Source organism: Gallinula chloropus (assembly GCF_964237585.1).
Source record: "Gallinula chloropus genome assembly, chromosome: 8".
Classification (NCBI taxonomy): Eukaryota; Metazoa; Chordata; class Aves; order Gruiformes; family Rallidae; genus Gallinula; species Gallinula chloropus.
In genome coordinates, this window is record NC_140093.1 from 16,341,307 (window position 1) to 16,363,824 (window position 22,518).

Consider the following 22,518-nt stretch of genomic DNA (forward strand, 5'->3'; position numbering starts at 1 on the left):
AAGAGCAGGAGTATGTGAAAATTAAGTAGATGAAACAATAAAAGTGAGACCTTGCCTGGGTACCAACCTGGAGCCAAGTTCTCTGTCTTTGTTAGCCAGGGAGAAATCCAAATTTTGAGACGTGTTCCATTCCAATAATGTTGATTCAATGAAACTCCCTTGATTATTTTTTTAAACCCCATGAAACGAGGCCCTTTTAGTGCTGTTATTAAGCAGCATAGTTCCCCAGTCCATACCAATTTGCATCATTTGAGAATCCAGCCCTTCAATATTTAATTTACTGACCTTTATGTTGTGGTGAGACAAATGACTTTTTAATGACTATGGTAGACTTATTTGCATTATAAAATAAAGCCATTGTCTGTGCTGCCAGGGAGCTACTTACGTTATAAATACAGTGTTTGTGGAGAAATACGTATTAGGTAGTAAAAATATTTAATTGACCTACTTTTTTCTTTCCAGGGTTGTGTCCTTTGTTGTGACCTCATGGTTTAACTGGGAATAAAGATGAGTATAAGCAGTGATGAGGTTAACTTCCTGGTATATAGATACTTGCAAGAGTCAGGTGAGTTGGGTTTGTTTTTCCGATTCTGGTTGTTAAACAATACATAATTTATTTGGTATTCATCTGCAACTGGCTCTAGCAAATGCAGACTCATTTAATTATTTTGCCAGTAGGCATGTACTTCTGTCTGAACTGTTTCTTGGTGTTTCTTCTCAACAAGAGAATGAATTCCTGCCAAGTTACCTTCTGTAACTTAATCAGATTTAGTCATTTGGAGTCTTCAGATGGCAGTCAACCAACTAAGGACTGATGTGATTGCTAGAATTGCATTTTCCTGGAGTTCACTTCTATCTGCAGGGTGATGGTGACACTTTGCACTGTTTCTTTTGGGACTGCTTAAAGGAGAAAAGGGGATGGCCACCAAAACACTGCTTGGTTTTTTTGCCCTGTTCTGTCTTGGAGTGATGATGCTCCTGCAAGTTGGTCCTGTGAGGCCAAATTCGTTGCCTGAATGTGACTGTGGGAAGGCAGATGTTGCTGTGTTTCAAAGGAAGGAGGAGCAACTGTGACCATATGACTCATTGGCACAATTTGAATCTAAATACAGATGAACAGATTTTTTACAGGAGTGACTCTCAGTGAGGTTCTCAGGAGCCTCCCATCCTGCTGGACACTTTCTTGGAGAATTTTGTCCTTTGGTGCCAGGCTAGCTGAAGCTTACCACCTCTCAGGAGGAAGAGCAGAAGACAGATGAATATTGTCAAATTTGAAAATAAACTTCAGGCTTCTGGTGCAACCACTGTGTGCTGTTCACGGGCTTCCCAAGCCAAGGCAGAGAAGCATCAGGAGCAGTAGTGGATGTAGGGTTTCTTAGTCACTGCTTGTACAAAGACAGCAGAAACTCATCGTTCTGCCTGAATTTACTGAAAACCATTATGCCTTCTCATTCCAGTTGCAGATTCCTTTTGTCACAAAAGCCAAACTTACAAAATCTTTTTGACTTGCTGTGAAAGTTTGCAGGCAGGTTCCTGGTTATGTTACAGTGGGAAAAAAAAAAAAAAAGAGTGTAAGAATTTTGTGGCAGTAAAGTTAATTTACCCAAATAACTATGATTCTCTAGGTTAAATTCACTTTTTTCAGGGTGTTAAAACAAAATCAACTACCAGTGCTCTTGGACTTGCCACTTCTTAATCCGTGTACAATTCTGATGTAGTTCTAAGTGCCAAAACACACACAATTGTGACAGCACTGTCCCATGAAGTGAATTGTGTTCTGTGTACAGATCCGTTTCACTTTCAGGGGTAACAAATCAGTGAGTAAAAAATAACAAGTGAGTTTTGGTGTCCCAGAGATAAATATTTTATTAAATGCAAGGTATGATACAGTATGTATATATTGTTTCAGCGTATAAAAGTATATCTCAATGCTATTGCAAATGGTGTGTTTTCTAGTTTTATAGTTACCCACGCACAAATGTTTTGCCAGTGATCCCAAAATTAATAATGATTGTGTTATATATGAGCTTCAGTTTTGTCTTTTTGTTCATTTAAACTAAAAGCATATGAGGGAAACAACAGAGGTGGTTTGATGAGTTGTGTTTGTAGTTCACAAGATTCTACAGTAGTATGGCGAATAGCAGTGCCTGTCTATAAATCAATCCTGATGTTTTTTGCCTTGTCTTTAGGGTTTTCCCATTCAGCATTTACCTTTGGTATAGAGAGCCATATCAGCCAGTCCAACATAAATGGTGCTCTGGTGCCACCAGCTGCTTTGATTTCCATCATCCAGAAAGGTCTGCAGTATGTAGAGGCAGAAGTCAGTATTAACGAGGTAAGGAGGCTTTGCCTGCAGGAGCATCATGTCCTTGCTTGCAGTAAGTTTGAATGTCAGTATTTTTTCTTAACCTTCTTGTATCCTATTTATTTACTTTTACTTCAGATTCCTTACTGCTGGTGTTCACCATGACTCCAGTGGTGGAACCAGAATGGAGTGACATAACTGGGTAGGGGTTCTGCCCAGTGCAGCCACACAACACCAGGCATGGTGTTCTGGCTCATTGCTTAAAGGTCCGTTGTCTGTAGAGTTTTTACCCTGATATAATGTTGTAGTAAATCCAGACAAGTGCAGTAAAATAATCATTGAGACCAGTAGATTCTTAATTTTTGTTCTTGTAGACTTCCCCTGAGGAGGTGGGAGAGCCCTGTGCATCTCTCGTTTGGGTGATGTGTCGTTACAGTGAAGTAATGAGAGCCCAGGGACAGGGTTGCAGTTTGTGGCAGGAAGGATGTCCATAGATACCAGGTTGCTCTTTGCTCCTGCTGGCTAATTCATCTTGAGTGGGACCTGTTAAATGGTTATTCCAGCAGTACTGAAAGCTATGTATCTTCCTGTCTGATACTGCAGATGCCTTCTATTTCCATTCTCATTTGTGCCTGGAAGGTTAGCAGCCTTTGCATGTGTCAGTTATACTGCAGAAGGAAACAATTTTCATTTCACTAATTCTCCTCTCTTTCCAGTCTCCCTTACGGTTTCTGTTTATGTGTAGTTTTCATAGTTTCAGTGAAGCAAATCCTTTCCCTTAGGAAGCCTCAGAAAAATAAAGCAAGTGCTTGGAATAGAAGGAGACCCTATATTTATCGCAAAGAAACCTTCTAGCTCCTAAAAATAGATCCTTACAAAGCCCTAGCGTATGTATATGGGTATTTTTAACTGGGTCTTGTCCATTTCAGGATAAAATTCTTCCTTGTTGTTTGAAAGCATGCCAGCACTGTTTAAAAAAAGGAAGAAAACTAGTCAACTCTCCAGATAATGTGTTTATGGAAAGTCTTAGTCTAATAAGATAGAATAACTTCACAAGCAGTGACCCAGCTTGCAGTGTTTGCAGCTTTTCAAACAAGCCATTAGGTTTTGTTGCAGCCACTGGCATTTGAAATCGCATTCTTAGATAGCTTAGAGAAGTTCTTGCTTTACCAGATGATTTGGCAAACTTTGAAGCATAAAAGTTTTGAATCCAGGAGCCCTGCCAGGCCTGCAGTGCCTTTCTTGACATATTTACAGTGGCCACTTAACTTTAGAGCAAAATTCTAATCCTACCTACAGCTATGATGAGGTATCACTTCCAGCTCCATGTGTAGACTGTCTTATTCTATTAAATAAAACTTTTGCTTTCTTTTTTCCCTTGGAATTTTTTGCCCACGATGTTAATTTGCACTTGGTATTGTCTTTTTGTTTTGTTTTTGTTTTCTCCCTCTGCTGTAATTTAGGATGGTACCTTGTTTGATGGTAGGCCGATAGAGTCTCTCTCACTGATAGATGCAGTAATGCCTGATGTGGTACAGACAAGACAACAGGCCTACAGAGATAAACTTGCACAACAGCAGGCAGCTGCTGCTGCGGCTGCAGCCGCCACTAACCAACAGGGATCAGCGAAAAATGGCGAGAATACTGCAAATGGAGAGGAGAACGGAGCACATACTATAGCAAGTAAGTTGAGACAGAAATGACCTCAGCCTGTGTCATGTCATTTCTTTGTCATTTGTCGTGTTGCTGGTTGTCAGGCAACACGGATGAGCTGGCAGATAACCACGTGTAGCGGTGCTGGTAATGATTCAGCATCCAGAGGATGCCATTGTTGTAGGAGCCACCTTAACCGATGGTGTCTTGCCGTTGACTGCCTCAGGTTTGATATTTGGAATTGCAGGAAGAGATGCGAACTCCTGAATTCATTAATTCCCAGTATTCCAGAGTCCCGGCACTGCTCCTTTCCTGCCATTGGAAGGTTTTCACGGGACCCTCTGAGAGCTCCTTCCTGAAGAGAAAAAATTGGAGACAACTCTTTAAATATTGCAGGTCCTCAAACTTGGCCCTTGTGCGAGGAACAAGGAGAGGAGGCTGCTAGTCTATAGCTGGCTAAATCTGAGCGTTGCCTATGATGCTCTGCAAACTACTCCTGACAAGTCCTGCTCACCCCATGAACTAGAGACCCGTAACCAGCTCTGCAGGACATGTTTCCATGTCATGCTGGGAAGACCATGGTTGCCAACACCAAATCCTGTGTCGGTTGTCTCCTTTATCCGTACCAGTTTTCCTAATCTGCCATTCAGAGTTATTTAGTGCAACTTCTGACAGGTTTGGTTTATTCGTTGGTTCCATTTTAATGGTGATTGGTGAGAGAGGTGAGTTTATTTGTCATCATCAGTCAGAGAAACATAACTGACAGGCTTAGTGTAGAAAAGCTCAGGCCAGGCATCAAAATGTGATTCTGAAAGTGTTGTTCTGGAATTGAGAGCTACATATTTGAGAGCAGGAGTTACATCTCCTGCAAGAAACAGGTGCCTGTGAGAAGCATCCCTGTCACGTACAGGGTTTACGTTTCACAGCTGGATTTTTCTGTTTTTTTTTTTTTTATTATTATTATAGGTGATAAATAAACTTGGAAATATCGTCTCTGGCTTAAGCAAATAAGCTCTCTGCTCAGAAAAACTATAATGATGTAGTTGTTAACTGCAAACTGGCTGGAGTCAGCTAACGCTGATCCGCACCGGGCGAACTGTGAGATGCCAGCAGCCCCTGCTGGCTGGTACACCAGTGATGCTGCATCGGGCCTCTTCAATTGAAGCCATGTTTATGTGGTGCTCTTCTTAAAAATCTGCATGTGCTAACAGACTTTCCTGTTTTCCTCACACACGTAAACACCGACAGAAACCCTTAATGTTAAATTAAGCGGTCGATGTGAAGCGGGTTGTTTAACTGCAGTGAATAAACAGGGTGCGGGCGAACCGCTCGGCTGCTTGAATATTCAGCATTTACACTCAGTGTGAACTTATTTTAATAATAGAAAATGATTGATGGTAGCTGACAAGAAGACTGTTTTGTCAGTTGAATTACACCCCCCCTAATATGTTCTATAGAACAATATGGATTCAACATCAGAAAAGCCACGTATTGCCACAATTCCGCAGTAATTGCCGATGCCATTTAAAAAGCTCCACTATCAGTTTACCGTATCGCCAAATGTTGTTGTATTAATTAAAAACATCTTGTAAGTGAAGTGTCTGGGATGTAGATTCAACCTGTTTGACTGCAGTCGGTGAGGAGGGAGCTTTCTGAAAATGAATATGTCATAAACGTATTTTTAAGGCTCCGGATAGACTGGTAGCATATTGTACAGTGCAGTATCGTGCCTGAAAAGCTGTGACTACTTCCAACGGCAGTGTTTGTTTCTTAGCATAGCAAAAATGTACCTTTTGGCCTTGATTTTTGAAGTTTCAAAATGAAGTCCGTTTGGATGCTGAGGTTTAGAAGGGCTGAGAGCTTTCTCACGTTTTTGAAGCCCCCCATCTGTTCATAGCACTGCGTAAACTGGAAATGGAAAGATAAACCAACACCATGGCTTTGTCAAAGCTCAGTCCTTGTAAATTGTCAGTTAATTGTTGTGCTCATTCCAGAAGAATATTAGCCATACGGTAGTTAAAGTGTATTGTCCCAAAATATTAAAGTCCACCTCTCTCTACTGTTTCCCATAATGCAGATAATCACACAGATATGATGGAAGTGGATGGAGATGTTGAAATCCCTCCCAACAAGGCGGTGGTGCTGCGTGGCCATGAATCTGAAGTATTCATCTGTGCCTGGAATCCCATTAGTGACCTTTTGGCCTCAGGGTGTGTGCATTAACCGTGTACATGTGTAATGTTAGCGCTTGTTGGCATTACCTGTGTGGATGGCAACAAGTTAAAATAGTACCTGCCTCAACGCCCTCTACATCAAATGCCACAGCATTTGCTGTTTCAAAAGAAATAATTTTATAAAATGGAATTAATTGGGAGAAGGAGTTATGGTCTTATTTATGTTTTTTAGATCTGGAGATTCGACAGCACGGATATGGAACCTCAGTGAAAACAGCACGAGCGGCTCTACGCAACTGGTACTTCGACACTGTATACGAGAAGGAGGGCAGGATGTGCCCAGCAACAAAGATGTGACATCGCTGGATTGGAACGTAAGTAGAAATGGCAGTGCTCAAAATAATACAAGAGAATTGTACCTATAATTTTGCATAGTCAAATTTTAAGTGACAGCAACCGAGCATCCTCTGCTACAGCTCCTGGAATACTTCTGGGTTTGAGTTGCACTGTAATTTCCTGTATTGTACTTGGGAGATTTCTTTTTAATAAGTTGTAGTCAGTGGAATAAATACCATAAATCTTACACAGATGTATTCTACCTGAAATTTGCTTGGTGCTCTTTAGCTTTGAGCTATACAGTAAAGAAAAATAAACAGAATAACCTTTTTGCTGGCAGAGTGAAGGTACACTTCTAGCAACTGGGTCTTACGACGGCTTTGCAAGGATATGGACTAAAGACGGTAAGTGAAATACTTTTCATTTCCAGTATATTTTCCTGTTTTGTGGCTCACAGCGTAGCCTTTTTTTTATTTTTTTAATTATTCATATCAATATAAATTTTCAGGTAATCTTGCCAGCACCTTAGGGCAACATAAAGGTCCTATATTTGCGTTAAAATGGAACAAGAAAGGAAACTTCATTTTAAGTGCAGGAGTGGACAAGGTGAGATAATCTTTGGTAAAATTAAAATTCTTTCCTTCACCGTTTTAATCTTAACTGTAAGCGTAACAGTAAAGCTCTAGAAAGCAAGTAAATTTAAAGACATGGGATGTAAATACATACATACAGAGAACTTGTTACCTTAGCTGTGTTTCCATGTGTTTTATAGTCGTTTATTGAGATACTTCAGTGTGTTAGATATCGGTGTCCCCGGATCTCATCCCCGGTAGGTTAGTGTAAGGTAGGAAATAAGTACATTAAACACAGGAATGTAAAACCTTTGTAAAACCAAATAATCTAAAATATAGCAAAGCACTTGATTCAGAGCCTCAGAAAAAACTTGTACTGGTGGAATGAGTTCAGTCTGATTTGGGTACCACTCAGACCTTAGAATGATTAAAAAGATTAGAGCTGGGGCATAAGAAAGGTCAATGTATCTGACTGGGGAGGTACCAGTACTATAACACCAGGAAGCTCATTGGTTATCTGTTTTCTTTCACTTCTCTAAACAAACGTAAAGACTCAGAAGAGCTTAAAGTTCAAAGCCATTGTTAGTGTGAGAGGTTTTATGAATGGTGGGAAGGGCACACAGGGATGAAGAACAGGCTGGAGAGGAATTAAAAGACAAAAACAGACTCTTCAAAGAGTAAGAAGACTTTTTAGTTTTTCCTTTACCTGATTCAAAGGTGCAGGAGTAAACACTGACTTTCTCTCAGTGAAACTGTCAAACCACAAGCTCAGTAAGACCACAGGCCCATAATACAAACCTGGCAGCATCACTGAAGAGTAGTAGATTTTCTCCTTTATTTTTTTCCCTGGACACATTTAACCTGCTTTGCTTTCGTGCCCAGCTCTATAAACGCTTGAGGTGGCACAAAGGAAGGAGAAGTAAATATCTCAAAGCATGGAAAGGATGAGTTTCTACTTTTGGCAGCTCTGATGGCTTATGCCAGTTTTTAAATCTCTGTGGAAGTACAGCTTTAATTTGTAGAAAAATATGCTGGAAGAGAGAGAAGCCTCATCTCAGTCAATAAAACTCCTTGGACAATGCAGCTGAGATTATGCTTTGAAAAATACACTGTGTGGGCAGAAAAGTTGACCCAACCTTACACTCCTTTTCCATAAATTGTGTGGTCAGTTCGTGCTTCCACTGAATTCAGTGTCAAAATTTTCATTGATCTTTGAGGTATGTCAGGGGCATTGGTGTGTGATACAGTGATTATAAAGCACGAATTTTGTCGTCTGGGATTTCTCTCATCAGAAGGATTATCAGAAGTATGGACAGAGAGCAACTGGGAACAAAGTTACACCCTGAAATTTTTCAGTTTCTGAAGTGTGAGGCTAATTGTTCATGTAGAGGTGTCCTCAGGGACAAATAGGGGTTTGAAATGGCAATTTGAATACGCAAGTATTTCAAATTATAATAGGTGTGTGGGTGGGATTTGAAGAATATAAATAGGGCTAAGGAGATAAATCTACTTTGTTTATTAGGGTAAAAAAGAGTCCACAACCCCCTTCTTCCCTCCAGACTCCAGAATGTTGTGATTAAACGCTGATGTAATATTAGCACACAGGAGTTTTTTTCTACTGTTTTCTGTCCATCTGTTACCATTTCCTTTGAGCACTGGGTGAAACACTAGAGCTACGTAATCAGGAGCTGGTTTGGACAAGGGGGAGGAGTAGGCAAGGTAGTTGGATGGGTGGGAGTGGTGGTGGTTGTGGAGAAACTGGTGATGCGTACAGGTTTGTTCATTGTTTATGTATCTGTTTAATACAGACCACCATTATTTGGGATGCCCACACTGGCGAAGCGAAGCAGCAGTTTCCTTTTCATTCTGGTAAGTCTGGATGTTTGATCCTTCAGGATTGTCATCTGAAAAGACAAAAACCCCATTCATTTAGTTAAAAAAATAACAAAATGTGAAGTTTATGGAGCTTATTTACACCAGTTACAGTCTTACAGGCAGTCGCTGGGTACTGACTCCCATCTTGTCTTACAAATTTAGAGAACACAAACAGAGAGAGAACAGTTCTGATTTTGTACCTTTATACCCCTCAGTTGCATTTGCAGTTCTTTGGAAGTCATAAAAGATAATCCAAGCATTACTGACTTTCTGTAGTACAGTGGCAGCCAAATCAAGTGGGTGGGCCACGAAGGATTTGTGTTTATCAGCTAAGGACTGCATTTGTCATCTCCCTGCTACAGTAATCCCAGCTCCGCAGCCCATTGTTCCGCGCTGCCTGCTGCGCGATCCCCAATTTCTTTGGCCACAAACCAGCTGAAAGGCTGTTTTCTGGCCAGCTGGGATGAGAGTGCAGCCTCTCAGGAGGTCAGACAAATTGCTTTGTGAGCTGCATGCTGTGCAAGCCTGCCAGAGTCAGCTGGAAAACAGAATAGAGAGAATGACGAACATGTCATTGAAGGGCCTTTAAGAAATGTCTCTCGTTTCCACTTTTTATTCTGCTCATGCTACGTTTTCAGTGGCATGACAACAATCAAAACCATCAACTCTTTATTTACTCTGAGCAGTTCTGTGTGCTATCTGTCATAAATATCTTGGCCTGAGCAAATGGAGTATGTCACCCATGATTAAGCTTTAGGTTACTACACCTTATTAATGAAAGAGAATAAATGATTACCTTTCTCTGGCTGCCATGTGAGCACAAGCACACACTGTTACTGGAGATGAGCTCATGTATGACAACAGGTTAACGTGTGGGAACCTGTACCTTGTGCTGACTCCTGAGATTTATTTTTAGATGACTTCACTAGAGCTTGTTGTCCTGCTGCGCTCTCCTGTGTAACCGTTTCATTTCAGACACGTCCCGTGCTTTAATGACCTCTATTAAATTTTGTTTCATTTCTCTTGTATAAGGCTGGTTCTGGCTGCGTTTCTCACTGGTCAGAGTGTTTGATTATCTTCAGAACTGCTGTAAAATTAATGGTTGTTTCCTGTTGGCATTTGTTTCTAAGGGGGTGCATGCTAAATTTGCAAAACAAACTCCTGCAGAATACGTACCATGGTTTTAACTGTCTGTCTCTTTCTTTTAGCACCAGCGTTAGATGTTGATTGGCAGAGTAACAACACGTTTGCCTCTTGCAGTACAGACATGTGTATTCACGTCTGTAAACTAGGACAAGATAGGCCCATCAAAACCTTCCAGGGTCACACAGTAAGTACTGGAAAATCGGGGATTGCTATAAGATTCGTAAGAGCATGCACTGGAAAATGGGATGAGCAGGTAGCAAAAAGTTAGTGCTGTTGAAGGCAAAGCTAGGAGTGAAAATTAAATGTTAAAATACTGACAGTTCTACAGGTGCTCCTAACTGCTGTCCAACTGCACCTTTGGTCAGCTGCCATTTGTAATGGAAGCGAAGGCTCCAACTTACTCTCACTGTTCAATTTTAGAATGAAGTAAACGCAATCAAATGGGATCCAACTGGTAATCTTCTGGCATCCTGCTCTGATGACATGACTCTAAAGGTAATGGGAGTTCTGGCAATGGCTGCTGTCTTTGTAGGGTTCTGGAAGGCGCACCATGAGCTCGGGCAGTCCAGCAGCATCGTTGTACTGGCCTTGGAGTCTCATATTTGTTCTTTTTTAATGTAACAAGATGAGGCAATCCTAGCAAATCCTTGTTAATCAGAGCCAAGCTTCGGTCCAGAGAACTTGTTACAGGCTGCCACCCTGAGACTTGGAGTGTGATTTATTAGGTGTTTTTAGCTGTTTACAGAATCAGGTCATTAATCATTAAGCTGTCACGCTTGACGGTTGCTTTTGGTTAAAAGGAAGGGTTGGAATGCATGTCGCATAACACATACAAGAATGGGTGACTAGCTCCTTTCCTGGTTTTATTCTGTGTTCCTCTTCTTCCTAGTTAAAATCTTTGGCATATTATTTCTTGGAGACTCTGTGTACTCCTTGCTTTTTCCAGTTCATCGAGAATCATTCCGCAGTTCCCAACTGTGCCTACGCTTTTCCTCCAAATAATTCATAGCAACGCGCTTTCTTGTACAGCTGGGTCAGACCTGTGAACGCAGAGGAGGCTGTGACTTACACAGAGCACTTCAAGGCACCCTGGAGATCCATACCAAAGTACCACCAGTTTAGATGCACTAGGAGAAGTGAGGTTGTCCATGCGCAACAGGCCTGTCCTGTTTCCATGTTACAGATGCTTTTCCATCACTCCTGTACGGCGTTAGAGCAGTATGGGGGTGTTAGTGCTGAGCTTGGTAGGGTTTCGGAGCACGAGTTTTTCTGTTGACAGCAGTGTCCTACTAGTAGCCCTTGGGACAGTTGTTTCCTTCTAGCTCACCTTTGTTTAACTGGAGACAGGGAATAGCTGAAGGAGTAGCCAGCTGCATCTCCCCTCCTGTGCTGGCACACAGTCAGGCACCTGATCTAAACACAAACATGTGAGCATGAAGCCTTCAGTCAGAACCTGGATGTCTAGACGCCTTTAGTCAACAGAGTGTATAGCACCACTGAAGAGCAATTCATCCTTTATAAGTTAAGTGTCTAAGTCAAGTGTGATGAGTAAACCCCAGAGAGCATCAGTCATTCTCCATTGGTAATGGATGGAGTCAAAATAGTCAGGTTAAGCTGGATATTTCGTACTTACACAGCTGAAACTCAGGTGAGGTGAATTCCAGTTGAGAGTTCAAACTGTTGCTGCTGGCTCGCAGTGAGTAGAGAGGTGACAACTGGAAACGTGTTACCGTTTGTGTGTTCAGGCAGTTCAGGCAATTAACTTCTTGGTTGCTCTTTTGAATTTTCAGCCCAGCCTGGAAGAATTTTGTTGTTGAGTTCAGAGTTAACTGGAATACCAGTTGGTTGTAGATAAGTCTACACATCACTGATCACTTGTGCATCACTTGCTTTTCAGTGGCAGTAGGAATGGGTGGCAGCTTTTGAAGCACATGGAAGATGCCTAGTGGATTTTTTGTTTTGTCTTGGGTTTTTTAAAAAATTTTTCTCTCTTGTGATGCCAGCTGACGTTCTCTAGGGCAGCTAATGTGGGCAGTTTTCATCTATACTGGTTTTGGGAAGACAAGCTAGACGTTGATCCCATCAATTTAAACTGGAACTAGGATTTCAATTCTGTCTGTGCATTAAAAATCAATTTTCAGTGAGATGCCAGTTCTGAAAAAGATCATTCATTTAAACATACACCCCAATTACATCTCAAATACAATTGGGCTTAAAGATGCTCCTGGTAGCTTTTTCTAACAGAAAGTGAGCTAAAAGCACTGCTGAAATGGATACCATTTAAAAACCCCCAAACGTTCGGCTGATTGACTACTATATCAAGTTTCAGATTTAGGAGAAGGTACAAAACCCTCCCCAAATCCCTTTTGTAGGGACAGCACAAACTCTGTTGCTGAAGGTTATCAGGCAGGAGTTAGAGTCCTGAGGAGCCATGTGCAGTGCTGAACAAACCTGGCAGCGCAGATTCTAATGAGCCAGGGAAAGGCTGAAATGGCTGTTTCACTACGTCTTAGGGCTTGATATCAAAACAGAAAATTTCACTACTATCCCCTTACATCCCTCAGTCTGTTCAGAACTCAGAAGTTCATTTAAAAATAGGACTGAGGTGTTTAGTCAGCTCAGACATGAACGTACATGTATTGGTCATCTTGGTTCAGCACCTGTCTTTTCAAGGGTCTTGCAGTTAGCGTGCACAGTCTGGTTTCTGCACCTTTGTTACTCCTTAACACTGTTGGGTACTTACAACAGAGAGTGGAGGATACTGGGATAATACTTGTCGTAATTGCTCTAGAAACTCAGCAGCCATAGCAATTGTCTTGAGTGGCCTAAAAGGTGGCAGTCAGGCTGCAAGCAATAAAGCAGCAAGGTGTAGCATGTATCTGAGGACCATGTTGTGCTAAATGTGTTTTCCTCTGTTTTTATCTTAGATCTGGAGTATGAAACAAGACAGTTGTGTCCATGATTTACAAGCACACAACAAAGAAATTTATACTATCAAATGGAGTCCTACAGGACCAGGGACAAATAATCCAAACGCCAATCTTATGTTAGCAAGGTACTACTTCATCCTGCTTTTAAGTGCCTGTTAAGCATTGCTGTACTTGACGCATCCATATATGTATTTATATATGTGTATGTTCACAGAATGTTTTGATGCAGATAGGATACTTTATCATATTGTCTTCTTATTAGGAAACAAAAGTATGTCAAACCAAGATGTAATTAACTGTTGTTTATTCCCTTGACAGTGCATCCTTTGACTCTACTGTTAGGTTATGGGATGTAGACAGAGGAATTTGTATTCATACTCTGACAAAACATCAAGAACCTGTGTACAGTGTAGCTTTCAGTCCCGACGGCAGGTACCTGGCCAGCGGCTCCTTTGACAAATGTGTGCACATCTGGAATACACAGGTATGTATGGCTCTTCTGGCCATCCAGAAGTTTGTGTTTTGGTCTGTTCTGTCCCATGTGTCCAACCTTTGTTGCTCCATCATGTTTTGGCCACAAAGAGCTTTGCTGTTCCTAACAGATGGATTCACTTTCTCTTTGGCCTAAGGTTACTTCTGTTAATGGATGTGCGTTTAATTTCTGCCTCTGAGCGCTTGCCTATGGTGAAGCAATAGTTGTCTTTACATTGTCTTTACTTTGAAAAAACCCAACAAACTCAAACCCCAAACAAACAAGAAAACCCACCACCACCAAGACACATTCAATAAAGTGTCTCCAATAACATGTTACATACAAAAATTGTCTTTGGGAACTCTGACTTTTAAACTCCTGACAAAACAGGTTTGCTGTAACAAATGATGACTGGATGTAGACAGACAAATCTGATGGCTATTTCGTTGAATTTCCCTGAAGAACAAGGGAATGTAAAGTGAGAAAAGACAATGACAAAATGTCTTTATGTAACTTGCTAAGAAAGGATGCTATTGCCTGTTCTGCACTTCTGGCAAAAAAGGGCCAATTGCAAATGAAAGTCCAGAGACTGTTGTTAGGCATGATCTGATCTCTGGCTACTGGGAATTGGATGTTCATTTTTTGGAAGGCTCATTTCAATAATTTGAAGCATTCATGGCTGTCACCAGTTTTGCCTGTCAGACAGAAGAGATCAAGATGTGACAAGAGTGTTTGTCACAACTTTTAACACAGTCCTGAGATCATCTATGAGTCCTGGCTGGAACATTTCCTCTGAGAATTTCAGCTTAAAAGCTCTGGGGAAGTTTTGCATATTGTACAAATTTTACCTGTGCCCTTGGATTCTGTTACACTAATTACATGTTTTGTCCCTTTTCAGACAGGTGCCCTAGTTCACAGTTACCGGGGAACAGGAGGGATTTTTGAGGTTTGCTGGAATGCAGCAGGAGACAAAGTTGGAGCAAGTGCTTCAGATGGTTCAGTAAGTGCAGCCGGACTCGTTAGACATTCTAACAGCAAGCATGGCTTGGAAATCTTTTGACTAACAAGGAAGACAGAGCTTCCTTCTGTCAATGGAGTGTAATGCAGCCAGCCCACACACAGGTTTTCACGTATAAGGGTGCTGTAATGTTGAAAGGATTTCTGAGAATGTCTTTATTCCAGCTTCATGCAGTACTGCCCTAAACCCTCCAAAAAACTCAGAAAGAGAAGATGCCTCTAGTTGAAATTGTCTGTCCTTACTGGGTCTTACCATGGGGACGTGTTTTTTGTGGCTGGGCTTTCCATTCTGCCCTTGCTGAGTGAAAACGTTCACTGTGGGGGGGTGTTGCTGTAGCGCACAGTAGGAACGGAGTCTCTTCTGAGCTGCAGCTCACAGAAGGAGCAGCAAAACAAAGTTCTGGATATTAAGCAGACTAAATTCTGGAGGATTAATTTTGATTGGTCTTTCATTATCATTTTAGTATCACAAATACAGACAGTATCATAAAAGGAACAAAAGCTCAGAGCCTCTCCTGAGTAGGAATTAATCATCGTTTCACCCTAGATGACCCGTGTGTATCCATGCTCTGTAACCTTTCCAGTCTTCTGCTGAATTTGACCCAAGAGGCTAAGTACTTGCAACAACAAATGGCTTTTCATTTCTGTTTTGCTTTTTAAAAAAACCACTGGGTTTATTTTGTGCTATATTGTTTTTTAGCAAAAGCCCTCCTCACCCCCCCTCAGTTTTAAATGTACATACAGCTCATATGAACTGTTTGATGACAGCCCGTTGCTGAGAGACGCAGGATGAAGCTCGTGCAGTCCGTTCTGTGGGTTTGGCTTGGATGGTTAAACAGGGCATGTTGTGCAGTGGGCAATTTCTATCTGTGTATTTCTTTTTCTTACAGGTTTGTGTATTAGACCTACGGAAATAGCGCTACTAGTTGGAAGCCATGGACCGACTATGAATGTGTACATAGCCAAAATGACTGTCCCTGACCCATGTACTGCTATAGTCCCAATTGAACCATGGCCAGTCCACTACAGCCAAACATAAAAGAAATATATACATATACTGTATATAAAAAAAGAGAAGAAAAAAAAAATTACACCCTGAAGAGGATGACAGAGTTTTGTCACAGCTTGTGAATCCTGTTCACCAAGTGCTGGAATCTGCTGTGCCCCAAAATAATGTTTAAAGGTTTTGGATATGAAAAACAGAAGAGAGAGAGAGCGAGAGAGAGAGAGAAATATACTGTATACAAGAGCAGACCCATATACTTACCAAATTCAGAAGATACTAATGGCAGCCTTCATTACCCCTTCCCCCCTTACATCCGTTGTGTCGATGGATTGTGGGGTATTTTTGTTTTCCTTCTCAGTAGTTGAGCAGTTTGTGTGTACAGAGAAAATGGACTTCCAGAAATCTGCAGCGGTAGTTGTTTTGTTTTTTTTTCTTTGCTTTTAAACATTGGGGTTTCTGTTTTGTTTTGGTTAAGTTTACGGATGCATGAAGTGTAAGGGAGTGAATTAGTTTCTTGTTTATGTATTTTTTTTTTGTTTGTTTTTCACCTTGGGAAAGTTTCTTTGAAACATATTTTAATGCATTCTTTGAAGAGGTAGATTGAACCTGATGATGTTTGGTACATGTTGTGGCTCCCAGAGCTCAATTTTGTGAACAGAGGGAGGGTGGAAAAGGGATTATGGAGAGAGAAGAAAAAAAATTTCCTTCTTCAAGGCGTGATGATTTCACGTCCCGCTCACCTACGGAGTTCGGTAGTGATGCCTATCGTGCTATGTTTTATTTTCTGGTGACAAGTCTGAAATGCAGTAGTTTCTTATTTGGGACATAATTCTGCCAAACTTAAGAGTAGAAGGGCACAATAATACAGAAAAGAAGAACACAGGGATGCAAAAAAAAAGAAAAAGGTGGAAAAAAAAAAAAAGGACAAAAAAAAAAGTGGAAAACCTGCATCTTCTGTTGCTTTAAGACCATAGGTAACGTATGGTTAAATTGTGCACTATTGTGAAAAGGAGCAAAGTATAGCTGGGGGATTGTTTCTAAGAGGTTAAGATCTTTCTGGACAAGGGTTCATGCCACAGCTTCTCTGAGAGCTGCCCATCGTTATTTGTAGGAGCTTAGATGTATAATTGTAACCAAACTCCAGTATTAAAAGTATCTCATGTAATTTTTTTCTTTATTAAAATAAAATCTTTGGCATATATTTGATAACACTGCCATTAAGAGGCAAAATGTTTACTACCTTAGATTTAAAAAAAAAAAACAAACAACAAACCTTAAACAGAGGACTTGCTTCAAGTTTATTTTAATAGCAGTGATTCAGCTTATTTAAAAGATGAATACTTGCACTAATTCCCCTGCTGCTCCAGTCCTGCAGTTTATTGTATCTTGTGACTACATTTTTTCCAAATATAGGGTAGATGTAAGCTGCTATTTTTTTAATAATCACTACTATATAGTGTCTTTTACTCTGTTTACAATATCAAGTATTTTTCTTACAATGACAGATGTATACAGCAAACCTTTTTCTGCTCATGTGATTAAAAGTATCCTGATAGTGACTTTATTTGTAAATGATAGCATGAGGTTGTGTTTACGCGTATGTGTAGTCGAAAAGGTTGCATCATGTCTTGCATAAGATTCCAAGAGTGTAAATTTATAAAAAGAGAGGTTGTCAAATTTATGTCACAGGCATTTTACGTAAGGAATGGTTTATATTGCAGAGCTTTGCAAAGTTATCCGTTTTATAACACTATTTCAATCACAAATAATTTTGTGGCGTATGATTGCTAGTCTCTAACCTTTTTTCATTTTATTTTTGGTTGGTTTTGGTCATTCCCCCCCTTCTCCCCCCCCACTCCAAGTTAAGTATAAGTTGATTATAATTGAGATAATGCAGCTTTGACATTTTAACCGTTGTTCTTCAGGCATTGATTTCTGCTATTTCATGGAATAAACACGACTTGAAGCAAGTCTGAGTTTGGCTAAGGTAGGGTAGCAATTTGCCAGTGGTAAAGAGAAGTCAACAATGCATTCTTTATGTATACCCCAGGATTGTAATGCTATCGTACACAGCGTTTGAAACCAACAAAAAGTCATCTCCATCCAGTTATCCATGGTGGTTCGGTGCCAGCTGTTTGTAGGGTTTTGGAACATACTACAGATGTTTAGAGCAATTACCCTGTGAGTTACGATATGTAGGAAACCTAATATATTTGGTATCTGGCACTTGAAATACTGCTTTTATTGCTGGAGGTCCATGACTGTGGCTGACCTCTGTCATTTAATGAAAAGAAAAAAAAGAAAAAAAAAAAAAGAAAAAAAAAATTCTGTGCAATAATTTTAAACTGTGCTCCCAGGAATAGACACAAATGTTTTGAGTATGTTTAAGCTGCATTTTTCGTTTAGCAATGCATTTGTCAATTGCACTGAATTTAAACCTGAAAGTCAGAAGTGATTCTTGATAGTACTTTTGTATTTTAATATGGACAGTTTATTCATTTTCATAAAAGTTATTGGATGATTCTTTCAGCCAATCTAAACAATTGTGGTGGAATTCTGTGACATGGCTGCAAAATCACCCAGCCGTGTTTAGGGTATTGCCATTTTCCTCTTCCTCAATCATCAGCGGTTTTGGTTGTAATCCTAGTTGCTTGAGCATAGTACCACATACGCAGAAGTAGATAAAACAGAGCTTCAGTATCGCAGGTCCAGGGCTTTCAGGTGCTTGAAGCACAGTCCAGCAGGAATGTGAGATCTCTGGATGCGCAGGCTGAGACCCCCAACCTGGCGTTAGCCAGCAGTGCCCACTGGAGTGGAACGGGGCCGCTTTCCACTAGCAAAGGATCCGGCCAGCAGATACTTTATTGTTGTCCGTTACTAGCATGCCACAGTGCTGCTCCTGCTCACACCTCTCCTCGCCTCTTGTTTTATACCCTGTTCAATGCATGCATGCCAGGTGTGCTGGGTTCTGTGACTGTGTGAAGCAAAAAGAAAAAAAGATTAAAAAAAAAAAAAGAGAACAGTGACATTAATTATGAACTTTTATAGCACAAAGACCTCGTGTTCAATAGTGAGGTAGATGATCCAAATTGTTCCTTGAAAGTGAGTATGCCAAATGTCAGTAAGACCCTGACGTTGTACAAACGTGTGCACGTGCTTAGTCTTTACCATCCTGAGTAATTCCGTAGCGCCCGTTTTCCGAGAGTCAAGGCAGACGTGTGCATAAGCCTTTGCGTGCGTTGCAGTTCCTATTTTTCCCAGTTCAGCACGTTAAGGGGCAAAAATCCAACCAGAGGATAAAAGGAAAGGAAAAACTGGGCTCAGAATTAATGACTGAACAAGAAATGAACTGCTCTTGAGCTCACTGTCCTTCTATGCATCTATCTCAGAGTCCCGTTTCTCATTTCCGCATAATTAGGTCCAGGTTTCTGTAGAGTTCCTCTTTTTCTATCTTTACTTTAACTTTTCCTGCATTTTTAAATTGATGTAAAGATTCCCAACCAGTGGACTTTTTAGTGTAGTTAAGAGAATATCTAGGTCCTCATAAAAGCTTTTTTAGACTCTTTGTAATGTTGATAAACTCAGTTTATTCTGGGACTACAATTGTGCAGGGTTATTTAGTGTGTCTACTAGATGATTGGAAATCTTATATGAAACACTAAAAGTGCCTCTTTTTCTGGGTTGGGTGGAGGGAGGTAACAGTTACCAGAGTCAGAATGACATGGCATTTTGAAGCATGTTTCTTGATTTCGTGACACTTTAATGCATCTTGAGAGAAAGGCCAAAGATTTCTACCAATTTTAATTAATTTTCATTTTTAAAAATAATAAAAAAAAGCACTCCTTTTTCCTTACACTGCTTACCTCATGCTAGGGTATTTAATGGGACATTATACCTTCAGAATGCTCGTTGTGTTTAGGAAGAATCGTAGGTGGCGTAGGCGGTTGTGCCAGTTTGCCTACAGAGCAATCCTAGCAGCCCATGCGTTTAGTTCTGCTGAATGAAGGAATTCCATTACAGTTGCAAACTGGGTTTTTCAGCTTGTAAATAAAAGGTTGTATGTTTTTGTCTGTTTAGCGAAGAGGAGCCTTGGGACCCGATTTCCCTCCCTGCCTCCCCCCAATCTTTACTTAACCAGAAATCCCATTGTCTTTCACTTCATGAGAAAACCTTGCCAGAATAAGCATCGGAGGCGTTGGGTGTGGGTGCTACTGTACAGCGTGGGTAACCACCAGCTGCACCTCACTCGCGCCGAGCCTCCCCTCGGCCTCAGCGGGGGTTTGGCCAGAGCAGGGCCTGCCGGGTTTAGCCCGGTGTTCCTTTTCCATTGACAAGAGCGATAGCTTCTCCCTTCACAAAGTCCTGTAGAGCCGTTCCCCAGTGGGATCGGTTTCACGCTCTCCAGACGTCTGAAGGAAGCAGAAGCAACATTGTGGCATGTTAGAAGCAAATATGGCTTCGGGAGACAGCAGTAAATCTCCATCAAGATCCCTGACATTTCCCGTAGGGAGAGAGCCGTGGAGCAGCCTTCACCTCTCCCTCCAGAGAAAGCTCTGAAACACCACGCTGTGTGAAAGTGTGGCTGTCTTCACTGTCAGTCTGGTGGAAGGCAGACGAACCAGGAAAATCTGCCGTTTCTTGCAGATTGCAGATGTAGTGTTAATAGTGCTTCAGATCAGTAGTTTCGAGTACATAATTCGCTTTCTCTGCCTTTAAGTTTGAAGCTTGACAGTAACTTGAGGCATGGTTTTTTTTTTTGTTTTCTTTTTTTAAATAACCATTCATTTTTACTTCATAATGTTTTCTGACATTTGTGGGTAAATACAAGAAAACAGTCTGCATGTTGTTGCTAGTCCAGTGTACTTTGCAATCTTGTCCTCAACGCACTGCAGTGTGCAGAACAGTAATTCTAGAATACAGAAGTAATTTTCTCTCTCTCCTGACATTGACATTGTAGTTGTAATGGTTTCATTTGGAGTTACAAATCCTTTGGGTCTAATTCTGTGAGCCTACCTATAGCACTGGATTAAAATGTCTGCATCATTTCTTCAGTTATCCAGTTAAATTACAACTGTTGTAAAAGTGTAAACCAGCCCATGACAGTTTTTTGTACTTGTTTAAAGGACTTTTATTGTTCAGTTTTCATGATTATTGTCTAAAGAAGACTGATATAGATGTTCTATACTGTCCTGGACCATGTTAATTACACTTTATGATGTATTTTGGTTCTACATCACAATGATTTGTCCCCAAGGCCCTTATATCCCTTCTAGGCACATTTTCTGTTGCAGTTTCCCTTTGCATTGTATTGCTTTGACAACTGTAATTTGAATCAGATCTGAAAGAGGTCCAGAATAAAATATATTTTGATATTACTTTGCCTGAATGTTATATACCAGTAACTTGCAGTGCTTGGTGCAGCAGATTTCCAGGTGATTGTGCTGGGGGAGTGATAGACCGAAATGCTAATTTTCATGTTCCTTCTGGCACATTCTCACACCAGACAGTAGCTAAGAACAGCGAGAGGTGATCCATCGCACCGGTACCTGTGTCCTAAGAACACACTGTAGATCCTCTGAAAGGGTGAAGCCATCCTCCCCTGCCAGGTACTGCCACACATTTGATTTAGATGAACTGGCTTCTTACCTGTGTACTTTACGTGCTTCACCTTCTCCTTGCCCATCCACTTGTGGAAGAGAAGCTGAGGCTGGTGACGCTCTGCTCACAGCTACGCCCCAGCTGTTGAGAAGACTTTGGAGGTGAAGGAGCAGGCTCCTGAGTGGTAGGTAATGCGATCTCATGGCCCAGAGAGCCGTTCTTATGGAGTGTTCTGGTTTCTTACACAAAGGAGTGTTATTTGTGCGAGGGTCTTTCAGGTATTTGAAACGATTTAAATGTACGCATGAAGTAACTTGCATCCATCTATACATAATGATGCTTTAATTCCTTTGGAACTGTGGGTCATGTCATGATCCAAGTGAGGGAACCCAGACAGTTTGTTTTCAATGTCACTTGAATTTATAGTGAAATGACTGTTTTTTCATATATACTATTTATTTGCTGTAAGATGTTCAAAGGTAATGGCTTCCCTATTTAAGTAATGTTACCACCATCAAGTTATTTTAATGTGTTGAAACTTGCCGTTGAAAAGCACGTGTAATGGATTGGAAGCAGGAGGGACTGTGTTTTACAAGTGTCAAACCTGTCCTGCCTGGAATCTGAGTGCACTTCAGGCTTTGTCATTTGAATTCTGAGGGTGCAATATTGAAGCAATTTCATGGTTTTGAGACAGACCATTAGTGGTAACTACTGTCACGATACAGAAAGTCCGTGTGTCTCGACATTCCACTGGCACAAATGCTCCTCTCCAGCATATGGCCGCCCTGAGATGCAGGAGCCACAGAGAGGTGCTGCAGTGTAGGGACATGATGCTTGTGTGGTAGCGGTGCCCACCTCTGTTCTGTGAGGAGGACGCTGTTCCAGGTAGGTGCATCATTGCTGCTCAAATCATCCCTCTGAAGTTGAAGTGTCCCCATGCTGTAAAAATGTGGGGTTTGTAATTCTGTTGGAACTCACAATCTCAGGTGTTCCTGAAGTCCGTGTTCCCTACCTCGCAGGGAAGATTATGTTACAGAAAGCTAAGTTACATCTTTGGTTCCTTATGTCAGCACAGGGCAGCTGTAACAGAACAGTAATTTAGGAGGAATTTATTGAGGATTTTGTACAGAATGATGATGCCCCAGTTAGTACAATTTGTCCTTAAGGAAAGGAGAGACCCAGGAGATCTGCAGTGCAGAGGCTTTCTTACTCGTCTGACTCAACTGAAAATTGGTACCATAAAGGAAGTCGAAGGATTAAAAAAGACACAGGTTTTATTAATGTACTTAATGTAAAAATGCTCAGCTCTTAGAGTCATTCTTCAGATACCAAGTAGAGATTTTACTCTCAAGTAGATGTCAAGAAGTCTCAGTAGAGGTCAAGTACTTCCAACAGACTGTTTCCCTGTTGCCACAGAGATTTCTTGACTTCTTG

At 41.0% G+C, this 22,518-nt stretch overlaps 1 protein-coding gene across 1 annotated transcript in view; it reads left to right on the forward strand.

Annotated features, from left to right (window-relative positions):
* Window positions 1-20,833, forward strand: part of TBL1XR1 (TBL1X/Y related 1) — a 114,145-nt gene extending 93,312 nt beyond the window's left edge. The window contains exons 4-17 of the mRNA XM_084267400.1: window positions 463-565; window positions 2,190-2,335; window positions 3,769-3,988; window positions 6,036-6,168; window positions 6,365-6,506; window positions 6,809-6,872; window positions 6,977-7,074; window positions 8,849-8,909; window positions 10,124-10,245; window positions 10,482-10,556; window positions 12,989-13,116; window positions 13,310-13,475; window positions 14,362-14,463; window positions 15,371-20,833. Coding sequence (XP_084123526.1) covers window positions 508-565; window positions 2,190-2,335; window positions 3,769-3,988; window positions 6,036-6,168; window positions 6,365-6,506; window positions 6,809-6,872; window positions 6,977-7,074; window positions 8,849-8,909; window positions 10,124-10,245; window positions 10,482-10,556; window positions 12,989-13,116; window positions 13,310-13,475; window positions 14,362-14,463; window positions 15,371-15,397 — 1,542 coding nt within the window. The 5' untranslated portion in view covers window positions 463-507 and the 3' untranslated portion in view covers window positions 15,398-20,833. The remainder of the gene's footprint in view (window positions 1-462; window positions 566-2,189; window positions 2,336-3,768; window positions 3,989-6,035; window positions 6,169-6,364; window positions 6,507-6,808; window positions 6,873-6,976; window positions 7,075-8,848; window positions 8,910-10,123; window positions 10,246-10,481; window positions 10,557-12,988; window positions 13,117-13,309; window positions 13,476-14,361; window positions 14,464-15,370) is intronic.
* Window positions 20,834-22,518: the final 1,685 nt, after the last annotated feature.